At 45.1% G+C, this 14,172-nt stretch overlaps 1 protein-coding gene across 4 annotated transcripts in view; it reads left to right on the top strand.

The window, feature by feature from the left end:
* Positions 1–14,172, top strand: part of PHLPP1 (PH domain and leucine rich repeat protein phosphatase 1) — a 164,314-nt gene that overhangs the window by 132,896 nt on the left and 17,246 nt on the right. For all 4 annotated transcript variants that reach the window (XR_014566282.1, XR_014566283.1, XR_014566284.1 and 1 more), the window contains exons 11-14: positions 3,367–3,567; positions 5,389–5,551; positions 7,779–7,909; positions 12,267–12,371. Coding sequence is in view for 1 of the 4 variants with exons in the window: in XM_083747121.1 (XP_083603247.1) it covers positions 3,367–3,567; positions 5,389–5,551; positions 7,779–7,909; positions 12,267–12,371 (600 nt within the window). In the remaining 3 variants the exon portion in view is untranslated. The remainder of the gene's footprint in view (positions 1–3,366; positions 3,568–5,388; positions 5,552–7,778; positions 7,910–12,266; positions 12,372–14,172) is intronic.

Here is a 14,172-nt window from a genome sequence, read left to right as displayed (position 1 = left end):
TGTTGATCCCTTATTTTGGCTGCTGATCCCTTATTTTCAAATCTGTAAGTTGACAGCTATGTGCATGTTTGGCCAGTGGCCAGTGTTGTAGGACATAGGTAGAACGATAGATACATAAAATAATGCAAATTTGTAAAAGCAGCACTGAGCCTTGCTTGCCTCCCATCTCTTCTCCAGAGCAGCTTTTGTCTATCTCTCACTTGTGCTAAAGAAAGAAAGAAAGAAAGAAAGAAAGAAAGAAAGAAAGAAAGGTCTCCATCCCCCCCCTTCCCACCAGTCCAGGGTAATAATAGCAAAATTTCGGCTTTGAAATTGCTTGAGGGAAACAGCAATGACCCTCCTCCTTCACCCCCATGCCAGTATTTCGTTTCCACTCGCAGTCTCGGAGGTGACATTGCATTGAAAGAGACTACCCTCACTTCTCAAAAGAATATGAAAACCACACTTAGAAGTATAGTTACCCCTCTGAGCTGATTCACATGACCCACTTTGGGGCTTAACATTCACACTGTGCCAGTTTCTTTTGTCATACCGGATTGTGTAACCTGAAGCTCTTCCACAAAGCCCAAAATTCTTCCTGACCCTGGAGAATGACAGGCCTGTGGAAATAGATCGGCACCTATTCCACAATATTCTTCTGTCGAACTACTTGTTCTCTTTAAATATGGGGAACTTTTGGGCCAGAGAGGAGGAGAAGGGGTGAGGGAGCAAACTTGCTTGTCGCAAGAACAAATGGTTTTGCATTTGTTTCTGTTTCCTTTTAAATTTTGATTTAATTGTTTGTGACCTTGCAGCCATGACAGCTAAGAATTTTAAAACTAAAGCGTGCCTGCGTGCACACACACACACACACACACACACACACTCTCTCTCTCACTACAGCCAGTTTTCTTGGAATTCAAACAGAACTGGCACACCGCCCGCGAAATACCTCAGGGAATCTGTTCACTACAAGCAGGAGAGCTGCTCTTGCTCCCAGCAAAAATGATCTGTATGTTGTACCAAGATAACCCCAACTATGTACTTGAAATAAATGGGATGGCATTTGTGAGAATAGTTCTGTTTGTGATATCACGGTGCTTTTAAAAAACACAGAAAACCTGGCATAATCGTCAGTTTTAGAATAATAAGAGAGGAAGTTTGGGATGATGTGGGAGAGACACTTTCTATACTTACTGAATGCTTTAAAGTACCATCTTTCTCTCTCTCCTGGGCTTCTTGTGAACTGCCCTGAGACCTATAGGTATAGGGCAGTATATTATTATTATTATTATTATTATTATTATTATTATTATTATGCCATTGCAATGAATCCTGTGCCCACTTGTTTTCAAGCTTTCATTCTGTGGATTAGATGCCCATACCCTCCAGCATGTATTTCTCCAGTGAAAATGGGGACGTCCTATTAACTAATAATAATAATAATAATAATAATAATAATAATAATAATAATAATAATTTTCTTACTTATACCTCACCCATCTGTCAGGCAGTAGAGGAAGCAACCCCCACGGCAGGTTGCCAGGAAAGGATAAGACAAGGAAAAGTCCTTACCATCTGCTTTTTTATTCAATGTTCACACAGAGAGAGGCTTGGGAATCCAGCCTCTTGGAATAATGTCCCGAGTGCTCCAAGTGCTCCATCTCTCCCTCTTCCTCATGCGTGTCTGTCAGCTGTTGTCCCCTGGTGCTGCTTCCTCCTCCTCTCCCATTATTTACCAACTTTTCCCCTCATTTGCCTCTTAGCTGTGACCTCCCTCAAACCCCTGTTGTAATTTTGAACTGTCTTCTTCTCCGGAAGGGTCAGGTTGGGGTGGCGGTCTTCACCATTCCTCCTCTGCCCAGCATGTTTGCTGGATAACAGTCACTATGGCTTCCCAGAAAGCCAGTGTGGTGTAGTGGTTAAGAGCAGTGGACTCGTGATCTGGTGAACCAGGTTCGCTTCCCCGCTCCTCCACATGCAGCTGCTGGGTGACCCTGGGCCAGTCACACTTCTCTGAAGTCTCTCAGCCCCACTCACCTCACAGAGTGTTTGTTGTGGGGGAGGAAGGGAAAGGAGAATATTAGCCGCTTTGAGACTCCTTTGGGTAGTGATAAAGCAGTATATCAAATCCAAACTCCTCCTCCTACTACTCCTCTTCTTCTTCTTCTTCTTCTTCTTCTTCTTCTTCTTCTTCTTCTTCTTCTTCTTCTAACCATTTTGTTCATGTAGCGCAATGTGTGTGCAAACCTCACATGCTAGTTCCTACTTGTGGGGTACTTTCACTGTTTCCCATGCCACAGTGCATTATTTTGATACAGAAAATTCTACCCGGTGACAATAACAACTAAGGGCTTTGGGTTCATCTGTAACTCCTGGCCGATTTGGTCATCCTTTGTCATTTCTGTGGTGGCTCAAGTGCTTATTCTCTTCTCTGCATATGCCACTTTTTGTGTGAGTGTCTGGAGGTGGTTGGAGGGTAGATGGTGGCTAATGGATTAAAGTTGAATCCTGACAAGACAGAAGTACTATTTTCGGGGGACAGGGGGCGGGTGGGTTTGGGGGACTCCCTGGTCCTGAATGACGCAACTGTGCCCCTGAAGGAGCAGGTGTGCAGCCTGGGAGTCATTTTGGACTCATAGCTGTCCATGAAGTCACAGGTTAATTCCATGTCCAGGGTGGCTGTCTACCAGCTCCACCTGGTATGCCTGCTGAGACCTTACCTGTCTTGCCAGAGTGGTACATGCACTGGTTATCTCTCACTTGGACTACTGCTATGCACTCTACGTGGGGCTACCTTAGAAGGTGACCCGGAAACTACAATTAATACAGAAGCTAGACTGGTGACCGGGAACAGCCGCCGAGACCACACAACACCAGTCCTGAAACACCTACATTGGCTCCCAGTACGTTTCCGAGCACAGTTCAAAGTGTTGGTGCTGACCTTTAAAACCCTGAATGGCCCTGGCCCTGTATACCTGAAGGAGCATCTTCACCCCCATGGTTCTGCCCGGACACTGAGTTCCCGCACCAAGGGCCTTCTGACAGTTCCCACACTGCAAGAAGTGAAGCTACAGGGGACCAGGCAGAGGGCCTTCTCAGTATTGGCTCCGTGACCAGTGGAATGCCCTCCCATCAGATGTTAAGGAGATGAGTAATTATATAACATTTATGAAACATCTGAAGGCAGCCCTGTATAGGGAAAGTTTTTAAGGTTCAATGTTTTACTTTGTTTTTATATATGCTGGAAGCTGCCAAGAGTGGCATGGGTGGGGTGCCTATTATTATTATTATTATTATTATTATTATTATTATTATTATTATATTTTAATTAATTACGGAATGGACAAGAGTGTGAATTTGACGTCCATGTACTTTGTTTTTCAGCTTAAGATACCTGAACGCTTCTGCCAACAAACTGGAAATGCTGCCTCCAGCCACTCTTTCGGAAGAGACCCACAGCATTTTGCAGGAACTGTATTTGACCAACAATCACCTCACGGATAAATGCGTGCCCTTATTAACGGGCCACCCGCACCTGAAGATCTTGCATATGGCCTACAACCGCCTGCAGAGCTTTCCCGCAAGGTAGGAGCAGAGGCCACCATTGCCAGGGACTGCCTTCAGAACGCTTGAGGGAGGTGGTTGCAATGACTGCTCCCACAAGTCCTGTGTACAGTGCTGCTTTGAAAAGCTAGCATAAAAGAAAGAAAGACCCACAAATGCAGCTCAGGGTCTCTGCCCCAAATAGCTTACCATCCAAACGTCTTTGATGTGCCATGAGCCTGAGAGGTACCAAAACAAATGGAGAAATATGAGTGGAAAAGGCTAATTTGGGATCAGCGTAAGCAAATGCAGTTAAGCTTTGTCTTCGTTGGGGAGCAAAATGCATTTTGGTTCCCTACTGAGTGTTGTATATTTTATGTGCATTTTTGTAAAATGGCAGAGAGGGATGGGATATACCGGTATTTTTTATTTATTTCACGTGCTTGGCAAACCTGGGTGGTCAGACCCAATAGATCAGGGGTTTACAGAGGGGAGGAGTGTGACCTGTTTCGTATTGTGTACACAAAGGCAGGCAAGGCGATTGGTATGCTCACTGCTTACCCCGGGCAGTAGCAGATCAGAGGAGGAGAGGATGTTGGGGATGCTAGCCTCGTGGCACCTTGCAAAAACCCCAGGGAAGGAGGAAGCTGGAAGATGAGTTTGCAGGACCGGGCAAAAGAGGGAGGCTTGATATTTTTGCCCGCTGGACTGACTTGTGCCCATGTGCAAGCATGCAGTGGTTCTAAACCTGTGGGTCCCCAGATGTTGTTGGACCACAACTCCCATCATCCCTGAGCTCTGGCCTTGATAGCTAGGGATGATGGGAGTTGTAGTTCAACATCATCTGGGGACCCACAGGTTGAAAAAGGCTGCTCCAGAGTATCAGCAACGTGTGACATCCCTCCTCTCTCTACCTCACATCTCTTCCTTGTAGCACATTAGTTCCAAGGTTTCTATTTTAAGAAGTACATTGACAAACTGGTGTGTTGTTGTCCCCCTGCCCCCCCCCCAGAGGAGTGCAGCCCAGGTTCCAAGCAAGGGTTCTTGAAACCCAGGACCCGTGAGGAACGGTTGAAAGAACTGATGTCTGTTTAGCCTGGAGAAGGAAAGATTAGTGGCAGATCTGATAGAGAGCTGCCTTCAAACGTCTGAAGGGCTTTCGTGTGGAAGATGGATTAGATTTGATATTTGTTGCTGCTACACCCTATTTAACAGTGGGGCAGGCTGCCTTGGGAGGCGATGAGCTCTCCTTTGAGGCATTTAAGCAGACCCTGGACATCTTTCCAGAGAAGCTGTGTTGCGTCCTGCACTGAGCAAGGGATTTTGACTAGATGATTCCCCAAGGCCATTTCCAGTTCTGTGATTAAGTTTGCCTGCAGCATGAAACCACCCATGTCTGTAGCATTTACAGCACTTCCTTTTCTTGTGGGCCCTCGCCAAAACCCTTTGAGGCCCATTGATTAGTGCCCTTTGATAAGTGGAGCTGACCCAACTATGTTGAATGCAAAGCCTCACCCTCTAAAATGAGACCATGAATGCACAAAAGATGGACCCCGCTGTCTTCAAGACCCACACCAGCTACCCGTAGACCTGCTGCCACCTTCTGGAATGGATGCATTTATCCACCGTCGAATGCTAATTCAGACTGCTGAGCTCTCTGTGCCAGCCACACATTGAAAGGTTGCCATGCAACAATTCATTCGGAGGAAATTGCCTTTTATCTCAGAATAACAGCTTTTAACATAAAGTTTCTGAGTACTTCCTAATAATCAAAATGTGTATTTTCTTATCATTTTCTTTTCTTTCTCTCCCCTTTCTCGTGTGTGTGTGTGTGTGTGTGTGTGTGTGTGTGTGTGTGTGTAGTAAAATGGCCAAACTTGAAGAGCTGGAAGAAATTGACGTTAGCGGAAACAAACTGAAATCTATCCCCACAACCATTATGAACTGTCGGCGCATGCATACTGTGATTGCACACTCCAATTGTATCGAAGTCTTCCCAGAGGTCATGCAGCTTAGTGAAATCAAGGTACAGGTTTTGTTTTTTAGAGCTCCTTTTAGGTATTTTGAAGGTAGCCTGCAGTGGAAATACAGCATCGTGCCCAAATTGTCAAGGTGTGAGCATGTCATGTGATCGCTGCAGTGTTTCAGAGAGTACCGTTGGTTTTCCGTGTTGTCTGAACCCAAGCAGAGAGATTCCCTGGGGAAATCTATCAACATACCAGCACTGTGGCCAGATGCGGAAGAGGTGTAAATGGGGGTATTTTGCATTGATATGTCTGGGATGACAACGAACTGATCAAGCCATCTTTTCAACTAGCTGCATAGAATTACCAGCTTCTAACACCAGATCGATGCGGGTGGCGCTGTGGGTTAAACCACAGAGCCTAGGACTTGCCGATCAGAAGGTCGGCGGTTTGAATCCCTGCGACGGGGTGAGCTCCCATTGCTCGGTCCCTGCTCCTGTCAACCTAGCAGTTCAAAAGCATGTCAAAGTGCAAGTAGATAAATAGGTACCGCTCTAGCGGGAAGGTAAACGGCGTTTCCATGAGCTGCTCTGGTTCGCCAGACGCGGCTTAGTCATGCTGGCCACACGGAAGCTGTACGCCGGTTCCCTCGGCCAATAAAGCGAGATGAGTGCCGCAACCCCAGAGTTGGTCACGACTGGACCTAATGGTCAGGGGTTCCTTTACCTTTACCTTTAACACCAGATCACCCACAAAGTCATTCCCAAGAGTCACATGCTGTCCATTCCCAAGGTTCACGTTGGAAGACCACAAAGTAAAATTTAATAGCTCGGACGTGGCTTTTAAGCTGTGTCTCTCCCACTCATGTTCTGAATGCTATGTCGTGTGTTTTGGATTTGTGTCACATTGCCTTTAATTACGTGCATTGGCTATATTCATTCATTCCACATCTCTGCAGTGCAAGAGAATAAAGGATTCATTTGAGAGGCTTTAGGATTTTATCATTAATAACTTATTTCCCTGTTTTATTCTCTCTCCCCCCCGCAACTTGGTAGTATTCTCATTTCTGTGATTTTTGGATGACGGGACGGGTGATATACAAATTTAATACAAATAAATATACTACCTAATAAATAGTTAAATATCTTTGCCAGTGTTCCAGCTCTTTGCCATTAATTGCCTTTACTTTGTGGCTTTAAATTTTGTTTGTTTGTTTAACTCAGACTAGCTTTTGAACATACTTTTAAATGCATAGCCTTCCCTTTATTACAGGCTAGAGGTGGGCACCAGCAGCTATCTCTAAATTAAGAGGACTCCTTCGCCCCATCTATGTACTCATATTACTTTTAATTAAAACTTGCTTAATACGGATGTGCTCCATCAAATTAAGAAGAAGAATTACCCTGATAACACAGACAGCAGGCAGATCGCTGCTTGTTTTGCAACATGAGTGAAGTTTGGAAGGTCGGGGGAACAGAAATCACACATTTTTAATCAATGTTTTGTGATGCTGTGAAATATTGCAAAAGAATTTACGTCGTGGCGTCTATAAAAAGGTGCCTGGTGCTTTTGTGATACAGCAGCTGTGTAACTCCCTAGAGGAGAGGAGAGGCTTTGGCCCAGTTCTTTCAAACAACCTGTTTTTGGGCTGTGCTACTTCAAACTGCCGGTGTGGGTTCACACATAAAGCTCCTTTGTGAAAATCGGCAGCGTTCTTACACACAGAAAATTAGATGTCAGGGAAAAGGGATTCTTCTAGTTGCACTCTATAGTTTAATAAGCCTCTTGCACCCAGATGCAGCTGCTTCACTTCTCCATTCATGTTACCAGGGAAACAAGCCAGGAAGCAACATTAAACCACGGTTGTCAGAACTGGGAAACCATGGTTAATAGCTCCCAAACAAGCCAGGGTTTGAAACTACCTTTAAACCATGGCTTCATATCCAAACTTGCTCATTAACGGAAGGCTTCTGCTTCAGACAAAGTGGGAAGCGGTGGTAAACCGTGGTTTGCAGGCTTGTTTTAACACTTGTGCAGAGAGAACAGTGCAGCTTGTTCACGTCTCAGTGACACGGTCATCCAGACATGGCCTCTTGTGTGAGAATGTCACACACCTGCTCTCCTAGGAGTCTTCCATCATGTGACCTCCCACATGTGGTTTCTGACATGGTACAGTCCAGACAATGGCTTGCCACTTCATCCACTTAGCCAGAAATGGACGAGGCCAGAGGATTCAGGCTGAGAACTCATTGTTTTCTCTCTTCTCTCTCTCTCTTTCCAATTCTTCAGTGTGTGGACCTGAGCTGTAATGAGCTGACTGAAGTCACATTACCTGAAAACTTGCCTCCGAAGCTGCAGGAACTAGACTTGACTGGAAACCCCAGACTTGCCCTGGATCACAAAACCCTGGAGCTATTGAAGTAAGGAACAGTCAAACTTTATTACCCGGTAGGCAGAAGGGTACACAAAGCACTCAGGAAAGAAAACACACCCAGTATATAAACATCAGGTGCACATCATTTGAAAACTGGTCTGGGGAATGGGGAGAGAAATGTTCCTTCTTTTATTGCTACACTAGCTAAATGACAGGCACATTTTGGTCATGCAGATTGCTGCAGCTCCCTCACAAAATCTCCAGCTTGCTTCTTGCAACCGAAGCCCAATAGTGCCATTCTTTTCCCTTTCCATTACCCTCTGGTGCATGTCATGGGGATAGGTTTCAAGGCCTGTTCTCCATACCTAGCAATCTGTTACTGCTACCATCTTTCTGTTCGATCCAGAGAGCTGTTCTGCTCCCCCACCTAGCTGGGGAGGGAGAGAAAATGTGCCCCATGCCAGACTCAAAACATCCCAATCCTGATCCGTCCATGCCTGCCAATATACCGTATTTTTTGCACCATAAGACTCACTTTTTCCCTCCTAAAAATTAAGGGGAAATGTGTGTGCGTCTTATGGAGCAAATGCAGACTGTGCAGCTATCACAGAAGCTAGAACAGCAAGAGGGATTGCTGCTTTCACTGCGCAGCGATCCCTCTTGCTGTTCTGACTTCTGAGATTCAGAATATTTTTTTTCTTGTTTTCCTCCTCCAAAAACTAGATGCGTCTTGTGGTCTGGTGCGTCTTATAGACAGAAAAAAACGGTATATTTATTTCATATCCTGCCTGTCGTTCAAGGAGCTCAGAGTACATGGTCCTCTCCTCTCCCCCACCAGTCCCTTTATCCTCAAAACAACCCAACCCTGCAAGGTAGGTTGGGCTGAGAAAAATGGTGACTGGCCCAAGGCCACTCAGTGAGTGAGGATTGAACCCTGGTCTCCCAAACCCTAATCCACAGCTCTTAACCACTACACTGTTTTGGTTCCACCGTAGATGCCAGAATGAACAGGGAGACCAAGCAATTTGGGAGAAGGACATACTTTCTGTTGACAAGGGAGGGACTGAGTTGTCCAAGAACTTTTGTAGAAAGGAAGTTTGCAGTTGGAGAATCGGGGAGGGAATATAGTTGATTGTCATAAATATGTAGCCATGTTGCAGAAGGTAAGGGTTGGGGGGGGGGGCGTGTTACGCTGAACTTAAGACTAATCAGGAGGGTACTTTCCCCACAAGCCAAGAAATGGCAGTTTCTTCTATGTACAGGAGTTTACAGTGAGAACTCAAGATGCTTGCAAAAGAAGCCCTTAGATAATAATACAGTCATACCTTGGTTCTCAAATTGAATCCGTTCCGGAAGTCCGTTCGACTTCTAAAAGCATTCAAAAACCAAGGCACGGCTTCCAATTGGGTGCAGGAGCTTCCTGCACTCAAATGGAAACTGCGGAAGCAGCATCAGATGTTTGGGTTCCAAAGAACGTTCGCAAACTGGAAAACGCACTTCTGGGTTTGTGGCGTTTGGGAGCCAAAACTTTTGAGTCGCAAGGCATTCAACAACCAAGGTACAACTACCGTTGTTTTTTTGCTCTATAAGACGCACCCGACCATAGGATGCACCTAGTTTTTAGAGGAGGAAAACAAGAGGCTTTGCGTGGCTATCCCTGAAGCCAGAAGAGCAAGAGGGATCGGTGCGCACAGTCTCTTACACCCTGAAAAGTTGTATGGTTTTCAACAACGAAAAGAGCCAGGTTTCTTCACTTTTTGTCCCTCTTTAACTGCCGTGCAATCTGAATTCAGCAACTCCTGACCTCAAGCCTCATCGTGACAAAGTTCTCCTTCACTGAAATTTATTGCTGATGAAGATAGCTGCTGCTGCTGTTTTTTTTAATTGATTCTCCAATTGCACAATAGAGTTTCTCATGGCACAATCAAGTAATACTGAGGCTTTCTTCCTCCTCCTCTTCCTGCCTCCTAGGAACACTCTGAAGCTGTGAGCAGGCCTTAAATGCCCTTTGTAACCTGCAGGTTCCAAAGGGTGAAATTGTCAGCAAGTTCATATCTTCAGAGATCACTTTCCTCACTCTTTGTAAACATCTGCCTTGCCTCCTCTGAGCCTCCTTGCAAACTTGTAAAAACATGTCCTGTGTGAATTACAGTTGCCATAATGCTAACTGCAAAGAACACAGCCTTTCCCGTTCAATTCGCTAAGCTATTTTTCTCAAAATCCTTCCTGGAAGTCCACATCCGCTGCAAAGCCTGTCTCGGCCTGCTGCAGTCCTGCTGCAGTGCTGCCTGCTGCCAGCCAGTCGTGCCTTTGTTTCCAGTCCTTGCCTCAGGTTCCTTGACTCTTGTACTCTTCCTTTACTTCTGTCCCATTTGTCTTCAGGGCCAGATAATGTGCCACCTTTGCATGATGTTCCATTGTGCCCTTGCAGGGTAAAGAAATTAGAACCCAGGGCCAGGGCTTTGCAGGGAAGAGGCACACCGTGACATTCTTTGGCTCCCCATAAAGTTACGTGGGTCAACAGTTTAACATACTTGTTGTGACAGCTATATGCTGCCTCCAGGATCAGAAAAAAACGCTTCCCAGCAGCAACAGTGAGAGAGGGCTATTGCGCTCATGTCTTGCATTTGGGCGTCTCATGGTTGTCCAAGACTTTGGTTTGATCAAGCAGGGGGTCTTCTTAGGGGTGTGTGTGTGTGTGTGTGTGTGTGTAATTTATAGTTTTAAAGTTTACACATTTCACTAATTTTACATTCATTTTGACATTTCAAAACTTGACTTCCATCCCCCTCTTTCTGTGGTTCCTTAAATTTGTTTTTATTTAATATCTTTTGCATATCCAAATTAACTTTATTTGCTCATTTATTCATCTTCTTTATATATATACTCTTATAAAATCGCAGGTTGTTACAATAATCCTGCTAATGTTTTTATCTGTTTATAATTTATCTGTAAATATTCAACAAACCATTTCCATTCTTTTATAAAAAGATTTCTTATTCTTCCGGTAAGTTTCGCCATTTCTGCATATTCCATTAAGTTTTTGTATCAATTCTTCCTTTACTGGGACTTCTGCCTCTTTCCATTTTGGGGCAAGTAACATTCTTGCCGCTGTAGTAGCATACATGAATAAGTTTCTATACATTTTGGGCAGTTTTGTCCCTATAATTCCCGAAGGAAAAGCTTCTGGTCTTTTTACAAAGGTTATTTTAAACATCCTTTTCATTTCATTATATATCATTTCCCAGTAAGCGTTGACCTTACTACAAGACCACCGCATATGATAGAAAGAACCTTCTTTCTCATTACGGGGCCTTCTTAAGTTTCATAGCCACTTCTGGAGGTTGGTGTCAGAATGGAATATTGACGTAGCGGCAACTCTTGATTTTTCCACATATATCCTTTATTCATGCACCTATGGAGATTTTAAAGGGACACGTTTTGTCCTCTGAACTGTTGCAGTGCTGGAGCACGTAGCAATTGGGCAGTCGCCCAGATCTGTCGCCCCTTTTCTTCTTGGGTCTCACGTGTGTGTCCACACACACACACACACACACACACTGTACGCGAATGAATTAATTCTGAAGGCCACGTCAACCTCCCTTCTGCTTCATATGCCCAGAAATTCAGACCAAAGGTTAACTGCTCCTGGGGTTATATAGTTTATTTGAAAGGAGGAGGAAGGGAGTGGAAGATTGATAGGGTCACAATATGCTGAAGAATCTACAGTTTTCCATGCGTAATAAAAGACTACTTGGTGTTCAGAAGAATGGGTAGATGTGAAAGTAGCACAGTTTCAGGGAGAGCTTTTCCTCCTAGGAAAAAATTGCAGGTGATAGGAGCCTTCAGTGGTGACTGTCAGGCGATTGCTGCCATATAAGACCAACATAAGGTTTGCAGCAGCCGTGGGTGGTGTTTTTTTTCTTGCAGGGAGATAAGATTGTTGGGCAAGTGGATCTCTATCTGAACAAGCGAGAGTCTGTGAGCCGCCGTTGGCTGAACACCAAAGATAATACATCTTAGCAGAAGCATAATCAAAACTTGGCAAAACGCTACACTGTGAACGTAGTGTGCAAATATCTCAAAGTTAGGGGTGGAAATCATGTTTATCTCTGTATTATTATTTTTTGCAATGCAGTATCCAGGCAAATCCTTGTTCCCTCCATTTTTAAAAATTCTCTCATGTTTGACAACTCTGTTTTTGCAAAAGAAATAACCGAGTAAAGGGCACGACAATGCCTGCCTGTTTCCCCCTTTCTGTAGGGACTCAAAACTGTTACCTCCTAAAAAAGCAACTTTTAAGTATAGGGAATAGAATGCAGTAAGAGAGACTGAACATTCAGATTGTTATACGCTTGGCATTTGAAGCATTAATTCTTTGCGGGGTTTGCTTCTCATTGCAGTAACATCCGTTGTTTCAAGATTGACCAGCCTTCAGCAGGAGATGCCTCAGGAGCCCCAGCCGTGTGGAGCCATGGTTACACGGAAGCCTCGGGAGTTAAGAACAAGTAAGGATAAATAGAGAGAGAGTTTACATGGAAAAGAGAAGTTCATTTCCTCTCCACAGGGCCTTCTATGCAAGCGATCCAGTATATGATGGAAGAGTCTATATAATTAAGTAGAAAAACGGTGTGCATATTTTTGGGTAACTGATGTACCGTATTTTTTGCTCTATAAGACGCACCTAGGTTTTGGAGGATGAAAACAAGAAAAAAAAATATTCTGAATCTCAGAAGCCAGAACAACAAGAGGGATCGCTGCACAGCGAAAGCAGCGATCCCTCTTGCTGTTCTGGCTTCTGGGATAGTTGCGCAGCCTGCATTCGCTGCATAAGACGAACACACATTTCCCCTTACTTTTTAGGAGGGAAAAGTGAGTTTTATAGAGCAAAAATTATGGTATGTCCTGTCCGCAAGAGGTCCTCTCTTCCATCTTTTCCCAAACCCTTGTCTTACATCTAAGCGGTCCTCTCAACTATCCCTATTCAGTCCAACGTTTTTCACCGATTCATCCCACACCCACAGTTCAAGATCCTAAGCATTCCCTCGTTTCTGGGACCTAGGAAGCTTCTTGTATTGAGCTAGGCCCTTGAAGCACCTAGTTCAATACTGTCTGCACTAGCAGGCAGCTGCTCTCCAGGGTATCAGGCAAGAGATGCTACGAATTGAATATAGGGCCTTTGGAATGCAGTGCATGCCACACGGGTGGCGCTGTGGTTTAAACCACTGGGCCTCTTATCGATCAGAAGGTCGGCAGTTCGAATCCCCGTGACGGGGTGAGCTCCTGTTGCTCTGTCCCAGCTCCTGCCAACTTAGCAGTTCGAAAGCACACCAGTGCAAGTAGATAAATAGGTACCGCTGTGGTGGGAAGGTAAACGGCGTTTCTGTGCGCTCTGGTTTCCATCACGGTGTTCTGTTGCACCAGAAGCAATTTAGTCCTGCTGGCCACGTGACCCAGAAAGCTGTCTATAGCCAAACACCGGCTCCCTTGACCTGAAAGCGAGTTGAGCGCCACAACCCCAAAGTCGCCTTTGACTGGACTTCACCTTCCAGGGGTCCTTTCACCTTTTTACTTTACCTGCATGTACTCTACCTCTGGACCTGTAATATTTGCTTTAAATTAAAGCCCTTGCTCTGTTCAAGACATTTTATGATGCATGCCTGACTCCGGAGGATACTTCTGCTTGTATCTTCTTCCAAGTTGGCCACAGAGAGGGTTTTTCTTTGCTTATCCAACCTACAGCAGCAGAGTGTGGTGGATATGTAGAAAAGACGCAACCTGCTTGCGGCGAGTCTCTCACGCACTTTAATCGCCCCATCCGTAAAGGCATCTGCGGCAGAGTCAATCCCACTTAGCTCAGAGGATTAGCTGGAAAGCTAGTCTCGTCTGCCTCAGGGGTGCAGCCTGTGCGAGGGGGTCAGGGAGCAGGTCTTGCCGCTCAGTTATCTGTGTTCAAAACACCCAACTGCCCTCCCCAAGCAAGGACTCCTCATTTGTTTGTGACTCGCTTAATGTTCTGTCCATCGGGGCTGGTGTAGCATCACAGCTGCTGATCTGACCTCCATGTATGCCTAGAAACAAAATAAATCTGTTCCACACCCGTCAGTAAAGTCGGCATGAATAGTTTGCAGTCCCTCAGCTGATACGGTGGCAAGGTGCATGCAGCACTGAGGCCATCATAAAAAGATTACTGCATTAATTTCGCCTTGCAGGTGTGCCATCCTCTCTGTAGTAAGACGTAGGCAAAGCCTGCTGTTGCTTGCCTTGCAAAGTATTAGGTAAAGGTAAAGGGACCCCTGACCATTAAGT

Source organism: Podarcis gaigeae (assembly GCF_964106915.1).
Source record: "Podarcis gaigeae genome assembly, chromosome: 7".
Taxonomy (NCBI): domain Eukaryota; kingdom Metazoa; phylum Chordata; class Lepidosauria; order Squamata; family Lacertidae; genus Podarcis; species Podarcis gaigeae.
Note: the sequence above shows the minus strand (reverse complement) of the source record. Positions and strands in the feature narration are given on the sequence as shown.